The 23,699-nt window shown below is 44.7% G+C and overlaps 1 protein-coding gene across 1 annotated transcript in view; it reads left to right on the top strand.

Annotated features, from left to right (window-relative positions):
• Positions 1–23,699, top strand: part of CDH4 (cadherin 4) — a 200,863-nt gene that overhangs the window by 29,566 nt on the left and 147,598 nt on the right. Inside the window, exon 3 of the mRNA XM_066585897.1 lies at positions 20,444–20,632. Within this exon, the coding sequence (XP_066441994.1) occupies positions 20,444–20,632 (189 nt within the window). The remainder of the gene's footprint in view (positions 1–20,443; positions 20,633–23,699) is intronic.

The following is a 23,699-nucleotide window of genomic DNA, read 5'->3' as shown; positions in this document are numbered from 1 at the left end:
ACCGCATGCACTATATTGTTCCTCTTAAAGCAACAGTCTCCATATGAAACATACTCCAACCCAAGACACCAACATATCCAAACCAGGGGAACAACTCGGCGAGACAAGACATTTCGATTCTCTCATAACTAACCGCTATTCTTGTAGTACTCCATAGTTATCATTGTATACCGTATTACATGCTAGAAGGTCCGCGGCATGTCAGCATCGCTGCCTCACGCACCGCTTTAGGAGTTCTGCGTCAATGCAGACTTAATGCACCAAAGGTGCAAAAAAACCATCATCTCATTACAACATTCTTGTCTCGTATACACCGTAGTCTGCGTGTAGTGATGCTACTCCAAAATGCCTTGTTGTCCCGGGTACAATTTCTCCATATTACTTAGGTACACAACATTGTTTCATCACATTATCATATGGCCTCCTTCCCACGAACGGATTTCCGCCGCGTAATTCGCGGCGGAAATCCGCTGCGTTGCCCGCAGCTATTAGGTTCTATGAACCTAATAGCTATGGGCTCACGGTGCGGAATTCCACCGCGGAATTCCGTACCGTAAAATCTCTCGTCCTCACCCGCAGCATGCTCTATTTGCAGTCTGGCGTGTCACATGGCGCATCATGCGGGAGCGAGGACGCCGGATCCGCAGGTAAGTTTGGGGTCTCTGGGTGGCGCCGTGACGGGCTCCGCCGCGGAATTTACGCGGCGGAGCCCATGACGGCCGTGTGCAGCCGGCCTTATACTTACCCCTGTTACAACACACTTTACATCCTGCATCACTACACATCATATTGCTCACTAACTGTACTAGAATCATAGAATGGTAGAGTTGGAAGGACCTCCAGGGTCATCAGGTCCAACCCCCTGCTTAGTGCAGGATTCACTAAGTCATCCCAGACAGATGTCTGTCCAGCCTCTGTTTGAAGACTTCCATTGAAGGAGAACTCACCACCTCCCTGTGGCAACCTGTTTCACTCATTGATCCCCCTCATTACACACATCGTCATTCACTAACTCAGTAGACTTCAGCATTACGTTACAATCCCGGCTCAACAGAAGTCCCTTGGGGAGATACTCCCCCAGTCTGCATACGTCCGTCATGGTCCCTAGTATGCACACACTAAATAATAGTTAGACCGTGCTTACATGTCCTGCAGTTTGCTCTGTCCTTGTTTCAGATCCATGCCGCTATCAGTGTCTTCTTCAGAGACACTTGTGGGAAGAGAGACTCCCTCACCTTCCATGCCGCTTGCCATCCTGGGCCCTCAGGTCGTCAGGGCCCCGCTGGTCACTCGGCCCTGACCAGCTTGTGACACAGCTTGTCCCTTTAAATATGCCACCTGCAGAGCATCTGCACCGTTTCTAAACATTCAGGGGCGGGGCTTCACACTTGTGAACGAATATTTGTACTAATGTTCGCACATGAGATTAAATATTCGCAGGGACGTGCAAATATTCGCCCATGCCTTCACACGGGTCCCATCTTACACTGCAATAAGTTATCTTAACACAACAAAAGCCATTGACATACTATCGAGAAGGCAAGAAAAAGTTCAGTGCCAGTTTATTTAATTTGTTAAGTGTCAAGTTAAACTTTGCTAGGTGTGTACCCCCTGGAAGATGGCATAGTTCTATTGCCACATGTTGCCATAAGAAATAAGGCTTTATCAGTGAGGGAAATCGAAGAATGGTTCAGCGCCTCTATATTCACAGACATCTGCCCGCCCCATTCCTTAACCGTTGCCCTTGCCATCATTTTTTTGCTGCTTCCAGGATCTCTGCACCTTAATGACTAATCACTTACAGGTGTTCTTGAAGCCTGGGCGAGGATAAAAGACCAGTTGGTGAGATGCAAGAGTGAATGCCAGCTGGGAGCCTTGGCACTGTCAACCTGAGCAAGAGGTGATATGCGGCGTCATTTTATACTGGCACGTTTTATTGGCAAAGCAATAGAATAAAAAGGCATGCCGCTGACCCGACGCTTCATGGCTCGGAAATGGTCGTTGTTGCTTTTATTTGAGGCTATTACCTGCTAATTGCTTTATGAGACATGAGTGAGACCTTCACAGAATGGGACTGTGCCCCGGACCAAGCTAATTTGATGGATCACAGAGCAACAATAGCTGAACGGCGCGCTGGCAGCAGTAAGTGAATACCCCCAGGCTGACTAGTGCTGTCCAAGAGGACATCGAGCATCCTCAAGGGCAAGTGTAGGGCATGGAGACGATCACTTGGATGAAGAGTCATGGACATGGACGGCGCTCGTGCCCACACGTCTGCAAGAATTGTAGCTGATTAAAAGACAGACAGGAGAAAGCTGGCATCGGAAGATAACGACACGCCGAACCCTCCCGTGTCTCTGCTTTACCTTTAAAGTGACCACATAATGCTAACGTATCTGTATGTATCGATGCGCAATATTTGTATTATTATATCATTATTATTATTAGTTCTTGCCAACTGAAGGTGTTAGTGCGTTGCAAAGTATATTGCAGGGCTCAGATCCTGCATTTAGTCAGGGGAACCTTAATCCAATCATCCAGCATCTTAGAAGATGCAAAACGCATCTTGCCAGCCTATTTCAATAATCCCGTCCTGCAAAATTAAATTTTCCATCTCAACACTAAAACTAAATGTTCTTGTCTCCCTAATCCACTTGTGTCAGGCAACACTAAAGCTACTCACCTCGACCCAGCAAGCTTTACCTTACTGATATGCAAATCTGGGGATGTGTGCGCAAAACCGAGTACGTGCCATCACAACATGGCATATGTACCGCAGATCTGCAGAGTCCGAAACTTTGATCAGCCAATCTGCTAGGCACGTTTCCCAGAAAGAAGGGCTCGACTGGCTGCAGCGGGTCTTATCTGATCGAGAGCTTTTTATTACATGGTGCTGGCATGTACGCTAAGCAGTTTAACCGTTCTTACAAATAGATGACTAGTGCACTTGTCTTATCTGTAGTGTTCGTCCTCAGAAAACGATTACAAATAATTACTAAATTAGTACTTATTTCAGGAATTTTCCATCAGGTCTGATAGCTGCTTTGGCAAGAGCCAAAAGGGCCTCATGCACAATTCTAAGTGCACAGAGCCTGTATGGCTGGACGAGCCATAAGGTCCCTTTACATGGGACAACTGTTGGGCACATCAGCGCCCCGCGGCGGTCCCAGCCACTATTGCTCCTTGCTTTTATACAAGGGCGATAGTTGTTGTGTGAATGGAGGCGGAGCGCACAAGGATTGTTCCAGCCCGCCCGCCTCCATTCACAGCAAACAGGCAGTGACTCAAAGACTGAGCGACTCCTGTTTACACGGGTCAGCAGTTGCTTGGTGTTTAGGCGAGCTAAAAACCAAGCCACTCCGAAACATGAACAATTTGTCGCTCAATGACCTGTCAGAGGCTGCTTGTACACAGAACAACTATTGCCCAAACAGGCTGTTTTCAGCGATAATTCGGTTGATAATCGCTCCGCATAAGAGTACCTATAGGCACTTTAGGTGCCGGCATGTGCATATAGTACTTCTGGGGGAGAAATGAATTATGCAAGCATAGGACAGCGATGGGGTGGTGTTAATCTGTTATGTATACCATGAGTTACTCCCAATATATTAGGTATTGTGCAGGAATTATAAATATGCCATAAAATATTCAAAAATGGCTGCCCTGTCTCAATAATCCACTCATATGAAAATCCCATCTACATGCGCGTGCAGTGTGATTTTTTTTTTTTGCTGCCATAGGAAATATGGGCGATTCTGAAGCAGAATTGCCAAGAAATAGGATATGCAGCGATGTTTCAATCTTGGACCACCATCTGCTGGCGGACTGCCTTAAAAGGGCTACTCCATCAAAAACACATTTTTCTATGCTTGCACCCCTCAGCCACTTGCCTGTTACACTCTGTGTATTCCAACCACTTCCATGCCTGTCTGATACTTAAGAAGCACTATCTTGAGAGTGAGACTTTTTACTTTCCATCAACCCCATGATGCATCAGCACAGCATTAGCTGATGCTATACTATTTCTCCTGCTGAGGGGCAAGTTTAATTATCGGAACCTTCTATATTCACCTAAATAAGCTACAAACCATAAATCTACATTCAGGAGTATGAGTTGTGATCTCCTCTATTATACCTGTGTGACAGGAGCTGTGTGATCATCAGCAGTAACTGTGATAGGAGATTTTGTATCCCCCTCAACACAGTTTCAGTAGTAGATCCACTGTAACAGCATCGCACACTGGGAAAGTGACTAGAAAATGAATATGTAACCCCAAGTAGATCTGAGCTGGTCAGAACTGAGATCACATGACCATCTGAAGGAAAAGAGGCCTGAAGTTTCAGATGAAAGAACTAACTAAGGTAACACAGCTGACTATGCTGGGGGGATTAGCTACATAATGAATGAATTTAAAAAATCACTGAAGTGGCCCCTTAACGTCAGTTCATTGCAGCTGCCATAAGGCCAGTCTCACGCGACTAGATTGTAATTGCAGAATCCGCAATTGTCACCCACGCGGATCATCCGCGGCATTCCGCACACATTGAATAAATAGAACATTCGCATATCCGCTCACATGAGTGGATAGCGATTGTGATTTCCACGAGCGGATTTTAAATAGCAGCATTTTCTATTTTTCTGCAGAAACTGCAGGCACGGCTTCCATTGAAGTCAATGGAAGCTGTCGAACACGCGGCCCATCTGCTATTGACATTGCGGATAGGTCGCGAGTACCCACATCATCACCTAGCAACTGTGCAGGATAAACAAACATTTAATTAAAAAAAACCTGTACTGTGCATGACTTACGGCAAGCGTCCGCGGTCATCCACAATACAGAAGAAGGCAGGTACGCAGGGTCTCCGGCCGCGGTCAGAGATGGATTGTGCTGCAAGCTCCGGCATGCAGTGGGTCTAACATGCACACGGCCATATCGGATTCCTGATGCGGGATCCTGCACCAGAATCCGACCCTGTGTCCCGACGTACCTCTCTTTTTTTCTCTTCTTCTGTGCTGTGGATGTGCTGGCCGTCGCACATGTGCAATACAGAGTTACCTGCGCCGTCACTGACGTGGATCACTGCATAAGGGCTGCGAGACGGACGGCTTCCATTCACTTCAATGAAAGCCGTCCTTACAAGGCCCACACTAGAATAGAGCATGCTGCGATCTTTCCCCAGTGGAAAATGGCAATTGATCTCTGCCCGTTGGCAGGGAAAAGCGATTTTGCATAGCATGATATGGCAGGTTTTTGCTACGGAATTCGGGGGCGCACACCGGCCTCGGATTCTACACTGCAATTATAGCCCTGTGCATTGGGCCTTAAGCAGACAAACTCTGCTGTACTATCTGTACAGACAAGACCGCAATAATTGTGTGCCTCCAATATGGCCACCCCAGGATATGGTTTTTATTTAACATTAAAGTGATAGAATGGAAATGAAATCCATGAGGTTTTCCCTTTAACCTGGAGATACAATGTTGCGTCCCTATGTAACCGGTCTACGGATCTGATACAAGATGTGCGACCGCTGGGCTTTCCAATCCGCATGATATTCTCTCCTCCCCATCGTTCCTCTTCCAGATTATCCAGGAATGTGGATGTGAAAAGAAAATAAGTAGCGTCTCGGGGGTTTCATTTTCTCCATGAAATCCTTTATTTCTCTCTTTTGTGTCTGTGGCTGTAGAGTTTCCCGTTCCCAGAGAGATTGTGTGATTCACTGACATGCACTGTGAATGATCATCAAACCTCCGTGTATGAACAGTGACCTTGCAGAGAGTCCATTAAACAATAATTACCGATTTGCCGATCATTAGTCCTACGTGAGCGAACCGATAAACAGTTATTTAAAAGGAGCTTTTGTAACGGCTGGCGTCCAACCAGCTACTTTACCTGGCTAGTAAACTTCCACAAACAGATCATTAACACCGCTTCAAACCTGCTAATTATGGCAGGAAAAGAACGGATTTGCAGTTAATCGTTATTACACAGGTTAGTGTGCGTATAACAAATGGCGCCGTCACTGTCACAGCCATTATCTCTGTATTAATGTGTGTGACAGCTCGTCTGGTATGCAGGATATTACTCACGTAAGAGCAGTTTGCAGCCAACGTCCACTGACATTATAACGGGGAAATCAAGTCACAATTTCTATTCCCGTCATTCGTTTAGTTAGCGTGCATCAGGATGAAGAAGAAAATAGTGTTTTTTCTTTAACCTGATATGGTCTTTCTCCTGTGCTTGCTATCGCCCCCTGCTGACCAATGCACTTTGTGTCTGCTATCAAGAGGTGTGGGCAAGGGAAGTGACAACTGCTGTGAGCATATTCCTAGGTCAAATCCATTGGTTTGACAAACTAGAGTATGATAAGTAGTTTATGCTTCTGCCCCCTATGGACAAGAATATGCATGTGTATGAGAATCTACATTTGACTTGGGGTACATATGACTTTAAGGCCGGTTTCACATGGGTGAAAAAAATCGCACGATTTTCTCGTGATGCGACAGTACTACAAATCGCATGTATGTGAAGCCCCTGCTTTCCTATGTGTTCCTTCACATTAGCGATGTTTTGTAGGCTGCTACATTGCGGGAAAAAGACCTGACGGTTGCTAAATATTGCCACGTTTTGCGAGGTTTTGTAGCCCATGTTTCCCTATGGAGCCGTCCCATGTGAGGTGCGATGCAACTTTTACAGTAGGAAATCCTAGTATGAAAGCCCTAAAATAACCTCTAGCTGCATTAAAATAAAAACAAACATCACCTTCTCGGGTCCCCGGCAGACTTGCTTTTAGTTTTCCCTTAGCACTTCAATGAATAGCTGTGATTGGTTCATCGAGCACTGGCTCTGATTGGCTGAGCCACGGCACTCGAAAACCAATCAGAGTCAGCGCTTCCTGGAGGCGGGGTTTTTCAAACTTCTGATTAGGAAGCGCTGAGGGAAAACTATAAGCAAATCTGCCAGCGACCTAAGGAGACGTGGGATTGAGCTGGACAATGCCTCTTAGGTGATTTTTTTTTCTACACAGCCAGGGCTTATTTTTGGGGTAAGGCTTATATTTCAAGCTTCTATGAAAATCCTAGCAAAAGAGCGCAACTTTGTAGCAACATAAAATCACAATATCGCCACCAGAAAATGCAGCAATATCAAACAGAACACTGATGCGATATCGCTGCGATTTTCCAGTGACGATATCGCTGTCGCCCATGTGAAAGAGGCCTTAAGGGGGTGCCCCATAAGTGGGGTGCTGGAATGATCAGTTTATCACTCCAGACCTGCTCTCGGCACCCTTGCCAAACAGCTGTCTATTTAAATCACAACCAGCAGCCCCTGCTGGGATAATGTAATATTAAATGCCGGCCATTCAGATGAATGCTGTCCTTGTATTGCCAGCAGTCCCGAGAATTGGAATCTCTCCTAAATTAAATCCCAGGCAACTTTCATATGAGCATAATACAGGCGCATTTTGCGCCCATAATACGGATGACTGTCCTGCCCAGCCAGGGGTCTGGTGAACCCCTTCTTCACTCAAGCTGGGTAGTACAGGAGCAGAGAGGACCGGGGCTGTGACATCGGATACTCTCTGTGGCATACTTTCTACTAAAACATCTAATATACTTCATTCCTCTCCATTCATCTTGCAAACATCTGGCGAGTTCTCTCAGAGAAGATGGGCACTGTTAATATTTTTTGACCTGATCTAGTTTGTTCCAAAGTTGTTTAGTAGGTTCAGGTCAGCACTCTGTGCAGCCGGTCCAATCATGAAACATCCCTATCCTCAAGCCAACATAAAACAGCATTAGATTTGTGACAAGGTGCGTCGTCTTGTTGGAAGTATGGCCGACCATTCCCAGAATATTGTCACATTGTCGACAGCACATCATTGTCTCCTCTGTCAGGGTACACCTCTGTGTTCATGGTTCTTGTCACTACATCCAATGAACCAAGACCATTTCATGTAAAACATTCCCAGACCATAACGAAACCTCCTCTGTATGTAACTGTTGGTACAACACACTCGGGCAAAAGGCATTCCCCAGGGGTCTTCCACACTGCAGGAATGTCCATGTAATTTGAAGATGGTGTGGCATGATTTGTTACTGCCATACTTTCATTGCTCAACATTGCACATTGAATGGCTGTAATTGGTTCATAGAGCGCTGCAGTGATTGGCTGAGCCGCAGCGCTCGAGTACCAATCAGAGCAAGCGCTTCCTGGAGGCGGGGTTTTTGAACCCCTGACCAGGAAGCGCTGGAGGAAAACTACAAGCAAGTGTGCCAGGGACCTGCGAGGAGAAGTGCGGCTGAGAAGACAGCGCCTGTTAGGTGATGTATTGTGGGGTTTTTTAAGGAGCCAGGGCTTATTTTTGGGGTAGGGCTTATATTTCAAACCCTCCCTTTCCCCCCGAAAATCCCGGCAAAACGGTGCTACTAAGTGGCGTAACTTTCTAGCGACACAAAATCGCGATATCGTCCTGAGAAAATACAGCGATATCGCACAGAACACAGATGCGATATCGCTGCGATTTTCTCGCGGCCATATCGCTGTCGCCCCGTGTGGAAGAGACTTAAGAGTGGTTTTACACGGGGCGATACAATTGCGCAATGCTAGAGTGAATAAAAATAAGAATTATGAAACCAATGTTTTTTCAATGGTTTCCTTCACATATGCAATGTTCCGAGAAGAAAAAAAATGGCGCTTTTCGTGCAATGCGATGCGTTTTTAGCATTAGAAAGTCCTATTGACTTTCACGCTAAAAAATCGTGGCAAAATTGCAAGTGTCAGAGATGTTTTTGTGAAAAAAAAGCAGTCCTGATGCTCAAAAATCGCAGGAAAAAAGTTGCGATTTTGCCACAATTTTCTTGCGCGGATATCGTGATTGCCTGTGTGAAATTAGCCTTACCGAAAGATGTAAGTGCACCACAGCCCTCTTGATAGGACTTAGTACTGTTTGTTTATATTAATCTGTTGAGGAGCTGTGAGTCAGTTGCATTCATTGATTCAGGGAACAGGTTTCTGACCCCACGAATGTTCATGATTGTGTTCAATAATAAGAGATTGTTTAAAAAAAAAAACCTGGCCAATAACCACTCTTCTTGCAATATTGTAAATGGGCTGATGCTTCTCCTTTGAGAGATCTCGCCAGACGTTTGCAGGATGAATGGAGGGAAATACCAGCTAAGGTGTATCAGTGCTGATGCATCTCTTTTGAGAGAACTCACCAGATGTTTGCAGGATGAATGGAGGGAAATACCACCTGAGGTGTAATAGATGTTTGTAGAAAGTATGCCACAGAGAATATCCAATGTCATTAGGGCAAAGGAGCCCCACTAAGTATTACCGTATAGAAATAAATACATTTCATTCTTGCTCAAGTGTCTAATTACTATTGGTAGGTTACCGTATACAGAGTCCGTATAAAAAATCCCAGCTAGTCCATCGGATGCCGCTTATATTTTACCTTAGTAGAACCTGCATGGAACTATATAGATACAATGCCATGTTGCTCATTGTACTACAAGCCAACATGCACATGGTCATTATGCATGAGGTGTTACCGTACCGGCAGCAGTTAGGATTTAGCTGGTTTGCAGCCCTTATAAACTCATGTTAGATAGGAGCGATGCCTTACTGCTAATATGTTTACATGAGCAGAGCCCCTCCAGCACATCTCTGCCCTGGGCGCAAGAACATCTTGTTCCACCACCGAGCACAAGACTCTGGAAGTTTTCTTGGATCTACTTTGCAATTACCACTTAGACTCCATACAACTAATACGGAGATGAAAGACCGAGTCATTAAATAAGTCACGAAAGAGAATGAGGGAATAGAAATTCTCCCACCTATCTCAGCCGACAAAGTACAAGTGTTTCCAATGCAGAGTTAAGCCAAAACCCTTCCAGTATGTGGCAGAGCGCACAACTGTCATGCTTAATATCACTGTCTGACTGGGAAGCAGAGGAACCCGTCTCATCACCAGTGACAAGTGAGCAGGACGAGATCCAGCCACCTGCCAGCCGCTATTTCTCAGACACCGAGAGCAAGATCTGCCTGTTCCGAGCTAACATTAATTATGCCCATGTGCAGAAAGCCGGGGGCCACAATCTTTGTCTTCCTCCCGCAAGTCACACACTCTGCGCTCCGTTAACTCAATTGGAATGGAAGGCTCTGACCACTCCAAACTATTGCCCCATCTTCTCATTTCCACTTAACTAGACTTGACCTAAATAAGAAGCCACTGACAACCCTTCCTGCCCCCTGAGAATCGGCGCACAAATCAGATTACCATAATTAAGTCGACTTCTTCCTAACCGCCCGTACCTGCAGCACTGTGTCCACATAGGATTAGACCCCCATTAACTCCTTTTTATGTAGGGGGTTAGAGTCTTCTTGTGTCTCATTACAACAGTCGTCTATAATCTCATCTCTTCCAAGCCTCCCCTTATTTTATTAATGACATTTAATGGTTTATAGGACGATCATGTTACATTCATTATTAGTGCATTACAATACAGTAGCCGAGTCCATGCCAAGGCTTGAGAAGATTGGGGAGGATGTCACTATGCCGATATAATATACTTCTGTGCAGAAGTGAAGTTCTCGAATGAGTGAGATTCTGCAGACGGAGTAGAACATGTAAAGCATCGCACTCCTACATTAATAAGGTGACGATGCAACTTCACTAATTCATAGAGTGCAGAATTGAGATGACAGCCATTCCCCGCACTGATGTCTGAGAGCAGACAGGAGGAAGCTACATGTCACTTGTGTTAAGCACATTGCATGCAGCTTCTTGTCAGCCAAGGTAGAGCTGCTATATGTAACATGGAGAACTCCGAAATGACCACTAAACCTCAGGACTGGGAAGTACAGATTTAGCAAAGTTTAACTTTACACTCAACGCATCACATAGAACTTTTTCCTTGCCTTTTCAATGGCTTTTGTAGTGTTAACCTCTTAGTGACCACCAATATGCCTTTTTGCTATTGTCATTAAGGGGCGCTATTCCAAGCATGCACCTTATTTACTATCTGATGACAGCCAGGCTTTATCGCTAACGACCAGGAGTGAAGTAATTCCAGCTCTGTCTTGAAAAGATGACTGCCGACTGTGATGTCCGTGGGCTGCGCCTAGCCCCATTCAAGATTCCCTGTGGTGGCGGCAGTTCTTCTCAGCGCTGACGCTAGTTGTATCAGCACTGTCATCATTAAGGGGGCAGAATCCCTCTCGAATGCAGCCTCTCAGCGGCTACAACAAAATGGCACCATCCAATGGCTGTGGGTATGGCCGGCAGAAAAGACCTCTACTCAGGCCAGCAGCACTCACCAGAAGAAGTTATTTACACAGAGGGGACTAAGGACTGTATCTGGACTGCCTAAGAGGACACCAGAGTCCAGCTAGAGTATGGAACTATGCGGCACAGTAAAGAATCAGAACATTAAATTTGAGGAGCATCAAACCATGAGTAGTTGTTGTTAGCCATTTACGACCCTCAGTGACCCTAAAGGCAGTCTCCCTCCATGTTTTTCGGTTTTGCACTGCTTCTTTCAGTTGGTTGATATATATCAACCATGGCAGTATCAGCTCTGACAGTATCAGCCATCGTGTCCTTTGGCGCCAGGTCTTCTTTTGCCACTGATCTGTCCTAATATTACTGATTTTTCTAGCGACTCTGCGCGCATTACATGGCCAAAATACGTGAGTCTGAGTCTGGTCATCTTGCCCTTTAGTGATATATCAGGTCTTATATGATTCAGGACTTCTCTGTTTGTTACTCTCACTGTCCAGGTCATACTCAGCAGCTTTTACCAGCAGCACAACTCAAACGCATCAATCCTCCCTCTGTCAGCTTGCACTATTCTGCATTTAGTGGCTTTACCGATATCCCTACTTTTCCAGATTTTGTCCATGTTTAGCATTGCGCTTCACCCCAATTCTATCCTACATTTTATCTCTGGCATAGCTTTTCCAGCCTGGTCAATGTTTCTGCCAAGAAAGATGGCTCAATTCGTCTTGGTCCATTTATCGCATGATCACTTCCACATATAGGTTAAACAAGAAGAATGAGAGGATTGCAGCCCTGCCGGAAGCCTTTACTGATCCCAAACCAATCTGTCCCCCCATACTGTGTTCTCACAGTGGCTTTTTAAATGGTATAAAGTGATTTTATTAGCTTGATTAGATGTGCCGATACACCAAGCTGAGTAGGATGGCTTAAAACAAAACCGAATATTTGGCACTGTGTGAGAGACCTGATGAGTAGTAAGCAGGCCTGCTAGCAGCTTAGAAGGGATATGTATATACGGAACATTTCGGAGAGGAGCCTGGACTGAGTAATTAATGGGTTCTGGAGTTATAATGCAATGTACAGATTAAATCCTTTACTGTTACTATACTATGCAGTGCTATTTGTAAGGTCACAGTGAGTCACCAGTAATCATATTCTACAAGTGTGATAAAGCCTGGAAGAGACCTGCAAAAATTGTGGTAATTGTAATACCACAATTTACGACGTCTGGTGTCTCAGTAGTGGAAACATAGCCCCTACAGGGTGAAAGGTAATAGGTCTACGCAAACATTAGCAGTATCAATGACGGCCAATGGCCATGATATGTTCCACCAGGTGACTCATTGCGGCCCAGTCCGAGACAAGTATTATATTATGCAACGTTTAACTATTGTTGCCCTTCATTTAAGTAAAACAATAACTTATGTTTTACTAAAGTTCAGTTTGTTTTTATAATTTCTGTCTCCGCCTCTGTCCTGTTACCGCCACACCATACATGTACCATTCATCTGCAACAATATAATCAACAAGATCTAATTGTCGCCATATGCATTACATAGCTGTCTGGTGAATGGTGTCCATTCAGCTGACAGCCTTCATGCCCAGCACCGACAGACAAGGCTGAGCATGCATGTATACAGAGTGTAGAGAGGGCAGAAAGCTGCTGACAGACACATCTACCAAAGACTGTGCCCATCGAAGGATTTCCTAGTGGGCCAGTCCAACCTGCTCTTAGCAAGATGGACTCAAAAGTTTGACCTTGACAGAATACGTTGGGCCCGACATCCTCTTTTTAGGTTATACTAGCAGTGAGCACAGCTCCAGGAGCAAAGTACGAAATAATCACGTGATACCCTAAAATAGAGAATTAGTCATCTGTGCATATTATTATATCCCTTCCGCTGACCCCGACTGTGAATGATGGTTCTGTACCGTATAGCATGGAGCTTCGGTGTTACCTAGGAGACTGCCAGACCGTATTCACGTCCTCCGAAGAGATTCAATTAGAGAATCGCCAACTCACAGCATTATTTTTGTTTTTAAGATGGAAAGAACCAGACAAGCTCCTAGACTTATCTCAAAAGCACGATTTATTTCGATAGGGGCTTTGTTACAGAGCACTAGCCGGCAGTTAGTTTACAAGCTCTGTCAATGGCGTAAACAACAGTGCCAACTCACATAAAGTGGTGACCGTGTCGCGGAGTCCTGCTCCTCCCTGCTCAAAAAGAAAATCAATGATGAAATAAAACAAGTCACTGCGGCTCCTTGCAAGATTGAGGATTGATTGCCATCAGCAGAAAACTAATTGGGGAATTTTTGAGTCCTTTAGAAAAATCTCCCATTTTCACCACTGCCCTCTGTTAGGGTTATTCCAGCTCTATCCATGGACGAGCGGAAAAAATTGTTCCTTTTACCTTATAATTTTCTCTTTTTTTTTAAAGAAATTACATGTTTGGAAATACAATGGGGCATCAGCTTTTGGGGTTTTTTTTATTGACAAGTTTAACTCTTCAGAATGTGGAATGTGTGGTTAACTCTTTGCACCACTGAGAAGAGGGGGTTTAACTAAAGTACTGGCCGTAACTAAGCCTGCAGGGCTGTGAGTGGAGGCCAGGCATGACAGGGTTAAAAGTGGGTGTGGGGAGGTAAGGGGTTAACAGAAGGTGGACAGGAAGGGAGCTGAAAGGAGAGAGGAGGAGCGATAAAGTGTGGGAAGGACAGTTGGTGACATCACAGACAAGAAGAAGGAAGTCCCACCCTCCCGCCCTAATTTTGGGGGGGGGGGGGTTGGAGCGATAGAGGGGCTCACGGTTCGAGAAAATGATGGCTAAAGTTTTTCTTTAGGGGGAATGATACTTGTTGTGGCAGGTGGGGGGATCCTTGGAGTTGGGGGGGGGGGGCAGGGCATAGATAGCCACTTTCCCTCTCGGTTTATTATTTGGTTAGTATTGGGTCTGTTGCTGTCAGGCTATAGCAGGGGAGTAGTCCCTCTGTAGATGGTGTATGGTCTATCCTGGAAAAAGGCTAGTGGGTCTCCGAGCCAGTTGATACGTGACTGGAGGCACTTTTGGTGGGGATATATATATTTGGAGATTGGGGAGGTAACAGATGGCGGGGCTCCAAGGACCTCCTCTCGTATTGGAGGGGTGGTTATTATTGTTCACTTATTTTGTTAAATGTTGTTTAAAATAAAATGGCCGCTGTGGCCAAAATTATCCAAAAAGAAGTGTTCTGTCATCAATTAAGCGGAAAAGGAGGGGACCAGGTGAGACGATTTATTGAGTAAGTGGAAAGCTGCAGCAGAAAGGGAGCAAATCTATTATACGGGGGTCATAGTATTTCAGACTGGAAAACGATGTTAAATGGGTTTTCAGGGATTAAACTATCGATGGCCTATCGTCATGCGCTATAGCCATATGAGGACTTGTTTTTTTAGGCACAAGTTGTATTTCTTAATGGTACCATGTGATGTATTGAACAGCTTAGAATGAAATTTTAAGTAGGATAAAATGGAAAAAAATGTGATTGCGTCGTTTTTCTTCAGGTTTAGTTTTTATGACGTTCACAGGGCGACAAAAATGGCTTGTTAAAGAGTCCCCACACCTTCACTCCAGAGCGCCGCCGCTCTGTCAGCAGCTGAAGACCGCCCCATGTAGTGCTTGTAAACTCTCTAACTTTATTCTGTGGTTGGGTATGCTTATGGTGACACCAAATCTATACAGTTTGTTTTATGTTTTAACTCTTTTAATAAACTTTTTAAAATGTATTTCCTTTCTGTCACCATATTCTGATTCCTGTATCTTTTTCATTTTTCCATCAGTGGAGGTGTGTGAGCACTTGTTTTTATGAGATTAGCTGTAGTTAACATCGGTACCATTATGGTATGATTGCTTTTTATTCAATTCTTTCCATTTTTAAAGGGGTGGCCAAAAAGCCAGAATTCTAGCCGCATGTATTTTTTTTGTACGCAGTTCACCACCCTGGATAAATAATGTGATATTTTAGTAGTTTGAATTTGTACGGTTGCAGTGATACCAACGATGTTTTATCTTTCTTATCTTTTATTTGTCTGGAATTTTTTTTTTGGGGGGGGGGGGGGGGGTTCTAAAATGTTAAAGGCAACCTGTCACCAGCTATGAGCAACATAAACTAAGTAATGGTGCCCATAGGGCAGGTTCCCAGGACCCCAGGGAAGTATTTTTGTATATTTACCTGCCTTTTAGTATCTGCGCTGTCAGTCCTGAAAGTCACCATGCAGACCGCAGCATCGGACTCAAAGTTCCAGGCTGTGCACGCAGTCCCTTAGAGATCAGTGGGACTGCGGGGGCACATAGTCTGCAGCTGTCAGTCCAATGGTACGGTTACACCATGAGTGCATGCTCTGTGTGCTGACTTTCGGGCAGACAGAGTGGGCAAAGGGAGGTGGGTAAGTAAAAAAAAATACCTCCCCAGGAACCTGCCCTATGAGCATCATAACTTAGTTTATGGTGCTTGTAGCTAGTGACAGATTCCCTTTAAGATTTTTAACAATATTTTAAATCATTTTATTAACTTCCTTTTTTTTAGCGTCATTAGGAGACTTGGGCGTGCAATTATTTGATTGCTTGTACAATATAGTGCTGTGCTTCTGTATTGCAGTAATGTATTGTATGTTTTTTTTTTATTAGCCTATTAAGCCTTGCCACAGACAGGGCCTAATAGGCCTAACTCCATGGCAGCCCTGGGAGCTTTTACTAGGTCCTAGGCTACTTTGGCAGCCCACTGACACCCCACGATTGCTTCACGGGGAAACTGAAGGCGTGAAGTGGGATGTTCATATACAGCCTCAGTAATGAAAAGGCTTGAATGCGGTATAAATAGGGTTCAGGGGGGAAACAAATTTATTAAAAAGCTAAATATAGAATCAATAGAACAGGTAGCTAAACGCTAGAACAGGAGGGGTAATAAAGAGGTGAAATTTCCAGTAGATGTGGTTGGAAAATCAATGTGAATAAGTGAATAAGCCTGCATCTATCCTGGGAGAAAAAGAAATAAGCACTTTTGACAAGATCCTTTTTTGTTAAAAGGTTTCCTTGAAAATAAGCTGATCATAGCCCAACAATCAGCTGGGGGGAATCTGGCAGTAAGTGTTCAGATTCCCTATAGCACCGCCACAGGAGAAATGAGGCATTACATGGTGCCCATGGAATACAATGGGCTGTACTTGCAACGCGCAGGCATACCGGGTCCCCCAGTGCGGCAGATTGTCTTTGTATTTGCTCTTGGACAAGGACACTGGGTAGAGGTCCAAAATGGAAGACTGTGCAATATTGACTCAGAATTCTCTATTTGTAAATGGGTTTTCTAAAGCAAACAGAGTAAGTCATTGAAACATCTGTCATTACAAACCAGGATTGTCAGCCAGATTTCTCAGACTGCTGAAAGGGAAATGGACTCATTAGATATTACATGTAAAGGCCCTTTTACAATTCGCTCAAAAGCCATTTTTTGAGCGATAATCGTTGTGTGTAAATGTGCGCCCATCGTGCACTTACTGTGCACTTTTCGTCCATTGCTGACGCAGGTCGGCATGAAATTCTTGTCCCTCAGGACGATAAGATAAGACAGACCGCACACTGTGTTCTCAGTGGGCATCGCTGATAACATTCTTTGACAGCTGTTAACAGCTGGAGAACAATAGTGATGTATTTAGAGAACAGACCACCCACTGTTCTGTAAATATATGCAATGAAGTACTAAAGGGCTAATTTACCCCATTAGTACCTATGCAAAATGACACATTTTGAGCGATCATCTGTGTGTGTAAATGCACCTTTGCTCCCCAACCAAACCTAAAGAGGCACGATGCTGCTCAATGCATTTACATTTCCAGTAGCTTCGTCTTGCCTCTGTTATATTTTAACTGGACTTCAGCATCCACAACTTGCACCGTTAATGGCTTCATCCTTGCTCTAGGCATTTGAGCACGAGATGTAAGGCTTCATGCGACATGCTTTATCTCCTGGAGGCTGAATGCCGTATATACCACAACCTTCACAATCCATTAAGAGCTTGGAGCAGTGGGGCTGTCAGTAATGAAAATGTATTGTTTGTAGCATATACCTCCATTCAAGAATTTAGGAACCTGCAACCTTGACATTTTAGAAGAAGCCAAGCTCTGTATTTCAGCTGATTCGCTGCGGAAAATCCACGGTCCTGATTTGCTGCAGCTGAAAAAACTTGCACCAAAATCTGTCATAATCTGCACCATTTTGTGTGGATTTTTGGTGCCGATCTGTAGCAGATTTCACCCTTTTAGTTGAATTTCAATTGAAGGGATATAATCTGGAAAAAATGGATGTGGTGTTATGGTGAGGTGCGCTGGGGCTGTTCTCTGCCCCCTGTTGTATGGATCCTGTGGTTCAGTGCAATTCTTTACAATCGTCAGCTTCTATCCTGATTGCAGTTGTTTTAACCCTTCTCATCCTACATGAATGTTTTATTATGGCCCTGGACTCTGTAGGTTTCCCTGGGAGCCATTTCCATCAATTTTAAGTCAATCCTGTGTTAGCTAAAGTCAAGTAGTGATCCGGCATCAGGATAATAGCACTCAATAGTGGGCCTCCTAACCGGTCTCACTTTTGCTAGTAGTCAAGGCAGGGTGTTACTGTTAGTAAAGTGAATCCTAAATCAGCTACTAAACTCTAAACTTTCTAGATAAGTGTTTAATATCCCCAATCATTGAGGACTTGTTATAAGGTCACTTTGAATTGAAAGAATGCTGCCATCCAATAGATGGCGCTGTAGAGGTATTTTTTCATCTTTCTGATTTGCATGAATTTCCCAGAGGAGCATTGCCTTATAAGTCTCCTTACTTAGCTTTTAGGTGTCCCAACGCCCCTTATGGGTGCTCTCTTTGGGGAGAGACTATACCATCCCCTGATCCATTCACCCCCTAGGTGTCTCCACACACTTTTTGGGTGCTCTCCTTAAGGAGACACGACACTACTTCTGACCTAGATAAGTGTCTAAACATATATAGATTTTACTCCACCCACTAGCCTGATGCTGATTGGCTGTGATGTGTGTAACTTAAATACTGAAGCTTATTAATAGGGATGAGCGAACGTGTCCGTTACGGACACATCCGCACCCGGACACCGGCTTTGCCGAACACTGCAGTGTTCGCGCGTAAGTGTCCGGGTGCCGCCGGGGGGCGGGGAGATGCGCGGCGGCGCGGGCGGCAGTAGCGGGGAACAGGGGGGAGCCCTCTCTCTCTCCCTCCCCCCCCCACTCCCCGCCGCACCCCCCCGCGCTGCCACGGCGGCCCCCGAACTTTTTCGCCCGAACACTGAAGTGTTCGCAAAGTTCGGTGTTCGGGCGAAAAAGGGGCGGAGCCGAACGTGTTCGCTCATCTCTACTTATTAACCCTTCCTAAGCTGTATTCTACCAAAGCCACCACCTATAAGGCAGAAGACCTTCCTAGAACAGACTGAGTGTTGTTTCCTAACAATCTAGTGATATATTAAGGATTATGAGGTATTCTTGGAGAAAGAAATGATTCAAGTGGTTATCTAGTATAGATATTGCATTTTCAAATGTCTTATTTAGTAGATATTCTGAATTAATACAGTGGGATCCCTCATTTGGGACCTCCATTAATTAGCTGAATAAGAGAGTGGCTACAAAGAGCATCTCTTTCTTGAAGATCCAGCATATTTGTGCATTAAAGGGGCTGTGCCAAGATGCATGATTCCTCCCAAAATGCAGGGTCTGGTGCAAGCAGATGAATACCCTGGGTCTCACTCTAGATATCCCCGGCAATCCGCAGCTGAATGTCCCAGGTCTTGCTCTTGGCAGCCTGACAATCCGCAGCTGAATGTCCCAGGTCCTACTCTTGGCAGCCTGACAATCCGCAGCTGAATGTCACAGGTCCTACTCTTGGCACCCCGACAATCAGCAGTTGAATGTCCCAGGTCCTGCTGTTTGCATACTCGGCAATCAGCAGATTTTGCCAGGGGAAGCTGTGGCTTCTATAGGTGTGATTCATTACAAGACAGCCGTTGATGTGAATACCAGGATGGGAAAAGGCACTGCTCTGGGTCATAGAGCAGGGACCTCCCTCTGTGATATTTATGTGCTCTAATAATGCATATAATAATAATAATCTTTATTTGTATAGCGCCACTTATTCCAGAGCACTTTTGAGGCACATTAGGAACACAAAGAATACAAAAATTACCAAAATTACAAAAGTTACATGTTATATTTAATTGTTTGGAAACAAAGGGGGTGGGGGTGATAACATAAGGTACAGGGACAGGAGATGAAGGAGGAACACAGCAATGTGATGATAGCGTGTGGTATACATTTTTTAGGACACAAACGAGGTGGGGGTAATGCAGGAACTGCGGGGCAGGAAGTGTACATAATAGGCAAAAGTGGAAAACAATAGTGAGGGGGCAGGGGGCATATTGTGGGGGACTAGATCAGGAGGTTTGGTATGCTTCTGTGAAAAGGTGCGTTTTTAAGGCATATCTGAAGTTCCGTGTCTCGGGAATTGTCCAGATGTTTTGGGGTACAGCGTTCCAGAGGATCGGTGCTGCTCCAGAGAAGTCCTGGAGGCGAGCATGCAAGGTTCATATTAGAGGAGTGTTTAGTCTGAGTGTGTTAGCAGAGCGGAGCACGCGGGCTGCGTGATGTATGGACAGGAGGGAAGCGATGTACAGTGGCGCGGCGCCATGGTTAGCATTATGGGTAAGGGTGATGAGTTTGAATTCAGTTCTGTAGTGTATGGGCAGCCAGTGCAGCGACTGGCATAGTGCAGATATACAAGTTTGTGCTTTTAGCACAACCCCTTTACATGAATAATTCTTTAAATTCCATAAGACTTGTGTAATGCTTCATTTTTCCTGTGGAGGCGCTGCAGGATCAGCCTGTGGTTACTGTTTTGCCAGGGGGCTTTCTTCCAAAAAAGGATTGTCAAAAGCGGACAAGCAATGAAGCAGAGAGCAGTGGTGCGTCTTAGCGGTGCCATTCTGATTATGATTGTGGTTACTTTGTATCAGTTTGATGACAGACGAAGTGTCTCTTTTCTGATATTTTGTTTTTTATTCAGCTCTAATTCTTTTTACTTTTTTTCCTCTGTCTCCCCAAATTTACATGAAATCTACAGTCCCATCAGCAGCAGCGAGGCAAACGGGACCGTCCATCCGAGCATCCTCCGACCCAGAGTGGTACTCTGTTACCATGGCGACAGCATCGTGATGCTAATGGTCTGAGAAGACAGAAGAGAGACTGGGTGATTCCTCCAGTCAATGTACCAGAGAATTCAAGGGGGCCATTTCCAGAACAGCTGGTGCGGGTAAGTGTCACCAAACTCCCAGCAAATGCTGGATCATTACTGTCTCAATGCGGCAGAACACACAAGCCAGGAAGAGACTCCTCAATATATCAGGAGGCCGTGATTACCAGTGTAATGACCAAATTAACACAGATCTCCACGTCTCCAAACTAGAAGCTAACAAGTGTACGCCTGCCATGTCGTTTACATTTTACACAGGCTACAAGTAGATGGGCAGAAGTTTTCTAAACTTGTTCAGATTTATCAAACTTCTCTTTATTGGACTGTACAAGGAAACAAAGGTCCATCAAAGTTTATGAAAACTTGACAGATTTATCCAGTCTGTCGCCCAAGCTTAATCATTGGATACTGAAATGTTCTGCAACTTTTTAATGTACTTTGATTCATTTTAAAGGTGTTGTATCGGGATCGCAAGTTATGACTCGCTGATCGGTGAGGGTATCACCTCTGAGAGCCTCACCAATCAAGAGAATGAGGATCCCTCTGGTTTACAGCACCTCCTGCAGTGAGGAGGAGACTGAAGAAGCACTGATCATGCAAGCGCACTGATACTCCATTTACCTTCAGTAGGACTGCCAAGGTAGCAGAGTGGCAAGTGCTAGAGTATTTCCATCAGCCCCATTGAAATGAATGGCGCTGCGGCTGGGCATGCTCGGTCAGCACTTCATTCATTCTGATGTCACTGTGGTGGGAAAAGTGACCCCTGCTGTGACAGGTAGAGGAAGACACGGGACCCCTGTGCTCAAGATCAGTGGGGGTTTGAACAGTGAAATAGAGGGTAACTTGTGATCCAGGTACAACCTCTTTAACCAATTAGCCATTATTGTTTTTTTTTCATCCTCGCCGTCCAAGAGCCAGCACTTTTTGGCAACATTTACTGGACCCTATAATGTATTGAAAAAATGTAGCAAATTATTTTATGGGGTGGAATTGAAAAAAAAAGTTTTGATTTTGCCATTGCTCCTTGGATTTAGTTTCTATGGTATTAACTGTGCAGTAAAAATGGCATGTTAATTTTATCCTACGGGTCAGTACAATCACAATGATAACAATTGATATTGTTTTGTTATGTTTTACTACTTAAAAAAAGTTTTTTTTAAACTGCTACTTTTTATTTTCATTTAGCTCCACTTGAACATGTGATTGCTTGTACAATACTTCTATATTGCAGTGAATTGGGCCTGGGGCTTTCATCCTATTACTTCCTATTACTACTGTCAGAGATAAGGTGAAATAGAAGTACTAAGATGGCAAGCCTGGGGCTCTTCACCACTCACTACCCTGTGATCATGTGACAGACGGAGCCCCCTGTGTCTGTCTAAAGCCCCATTTGCACGCAAAGATGATCGCTCAAAATTTGTTCAAAAGATAGCTTGAATGACAGTTTTGAGTGACCATTTTACATAAAGTACTAGTGGGCACTAATGCCTATTAGAAGCTTAGTAGCTTCATTTGCGTGCAAATGAGCCACTCTTTGCTGTATGCAGATAACAGCGGGTGGTCTGTTATCTGCATACAGCTCCGTTGTCCTCCAGCGGTAAAGCAGCTGAAACCATGTTATCAGCGCTCCCTCAGAGAATCACAGTGTGCGGTCCCTGCTGTTAGCTGCCCGGCTGAACGATGGTTTTTATGCTGAAATAAAAATCATTGTTTAGCAGAAAAGCAAACAATGGTAGCATTTACACGCAAAGATTATTGCTCAAAAGACATCGTTTGAACGAATTTTGAGCGATAAGCATTGTGTGTAAATAGGCCTCCAACTAAAATGCTTTATTCATAGTACTGGGCTCCCTATACGGAGAAGAGAGGCTCTCGGGCCCGGTTGCAACCACATCCCCTGCATTCCCTATAGTTATGCCAGTGATCCCCATAGCCGAACAGCTCCAGCGCCGAATGAACCCCTTTGACTATAATGAGGCCTGTCCGCTGACATGCTCGGCTTTTGAATGGAGCTACATGTCACTAAAGAGTTAAAGACCGCTGCTTGCTGTCAGTAAATGTGAACATTCCTGTTTATATTCATGGATTGAAAAACCTGTCCTACAGCTCCTCACACAGCTGACAGTTGTTTCAGTGTAGCAGTATAATTTATCTTTCGTGAGCAGCAAAAGCCCAAATCTGCATCCAGATGTAACAAGGTCAGCAAGAACTATCTTCTGGAGTCTGACCTCACGCAATTGTTATGTACATGAGTGATTTTTAGATCTTTTTCTATTAGATAAAGCAAAAGGATTACAAAAAAGTCCTGGAGACTTTCCCTAAGATTCAGTCCCGCATTATATGCCACGTCTGTCCGGATGTCACTAGATGCAGCTGCAGAATATGATGGCTGGTACTTCTATGGTGAATTACCCACCACAGCTGAAAGTCGCTTTTCTGCTCTCCGCCTGGTGCCGTGTCTCAGGAAGGTGTAATGTTTCACCCTCTAGTGGTCGTAAATGAATATAGCAATATAATACGTAAAATCTGGTGCTTTTATTAATCCTTAACTAATCTGCAGGGTGGGCCAAGGAAGAGCAGCCTGCCTCTGACAATACTGCGACAGGAAGAACGAGCAAATACATTTGAGTATATAAATTATATATTATTTAACCCCTTAATGTTCCAAGAAGCACAGTTATGTCATTTAGGTTCAGGGTTTGTATGAAGGGGGAGGGGATCGGTCCCACTCCATATAATGAGTGGCACTCGCCCACAACAGCTCTGATCAGCACCGCCTCTGATCGGAGCTGTTAACCATTTAAATGCCTTAATCAATGTTCTGGGGTCCTAAACGGCCCCGAGTGATAACATCATGGGTTGCTCTGTGCTTGCCATGGAATCCAGGGGCCTTCTGAATGACCCCAGCCCATTGCAGATTGCCTATCAAGCTATGCCTGTGGTGTGGCTTGATAAACTGCCTGTCCGATCGTGTATGAAGTAATACTGTTGTATTACATCATACTGCTGGAGCGATCAAACCCTTGCAAGTTCATGTCCACTGGAGGGACTAAAAAATGTAACAATCAGTTTTAAAAAGTTATTAATTATATAAAAAAGATAAAAGCTAATAAAAGTTTAAAAGAAG

This window comes from Eleutherodactylus coqui, chromosome 13, assembly GCF_035609145.1.
Source record: "Eleutherodactylus coqui strain aEleCoq1 chromosome 13, aEleCoq1.hap1, whole genome shotgun sequence".
Classification (NCBI taxonomy): domain Eukaryota; kingdom Metazoa; phylum Chordata; class Amphibia; order Anura; family Eleutherodactylidae; genus Eleutherodactylus; species Eleutherodactylus coqui.
This window is presented reverse-complemented; position numbering and strand designations above follow the sequence as displayed.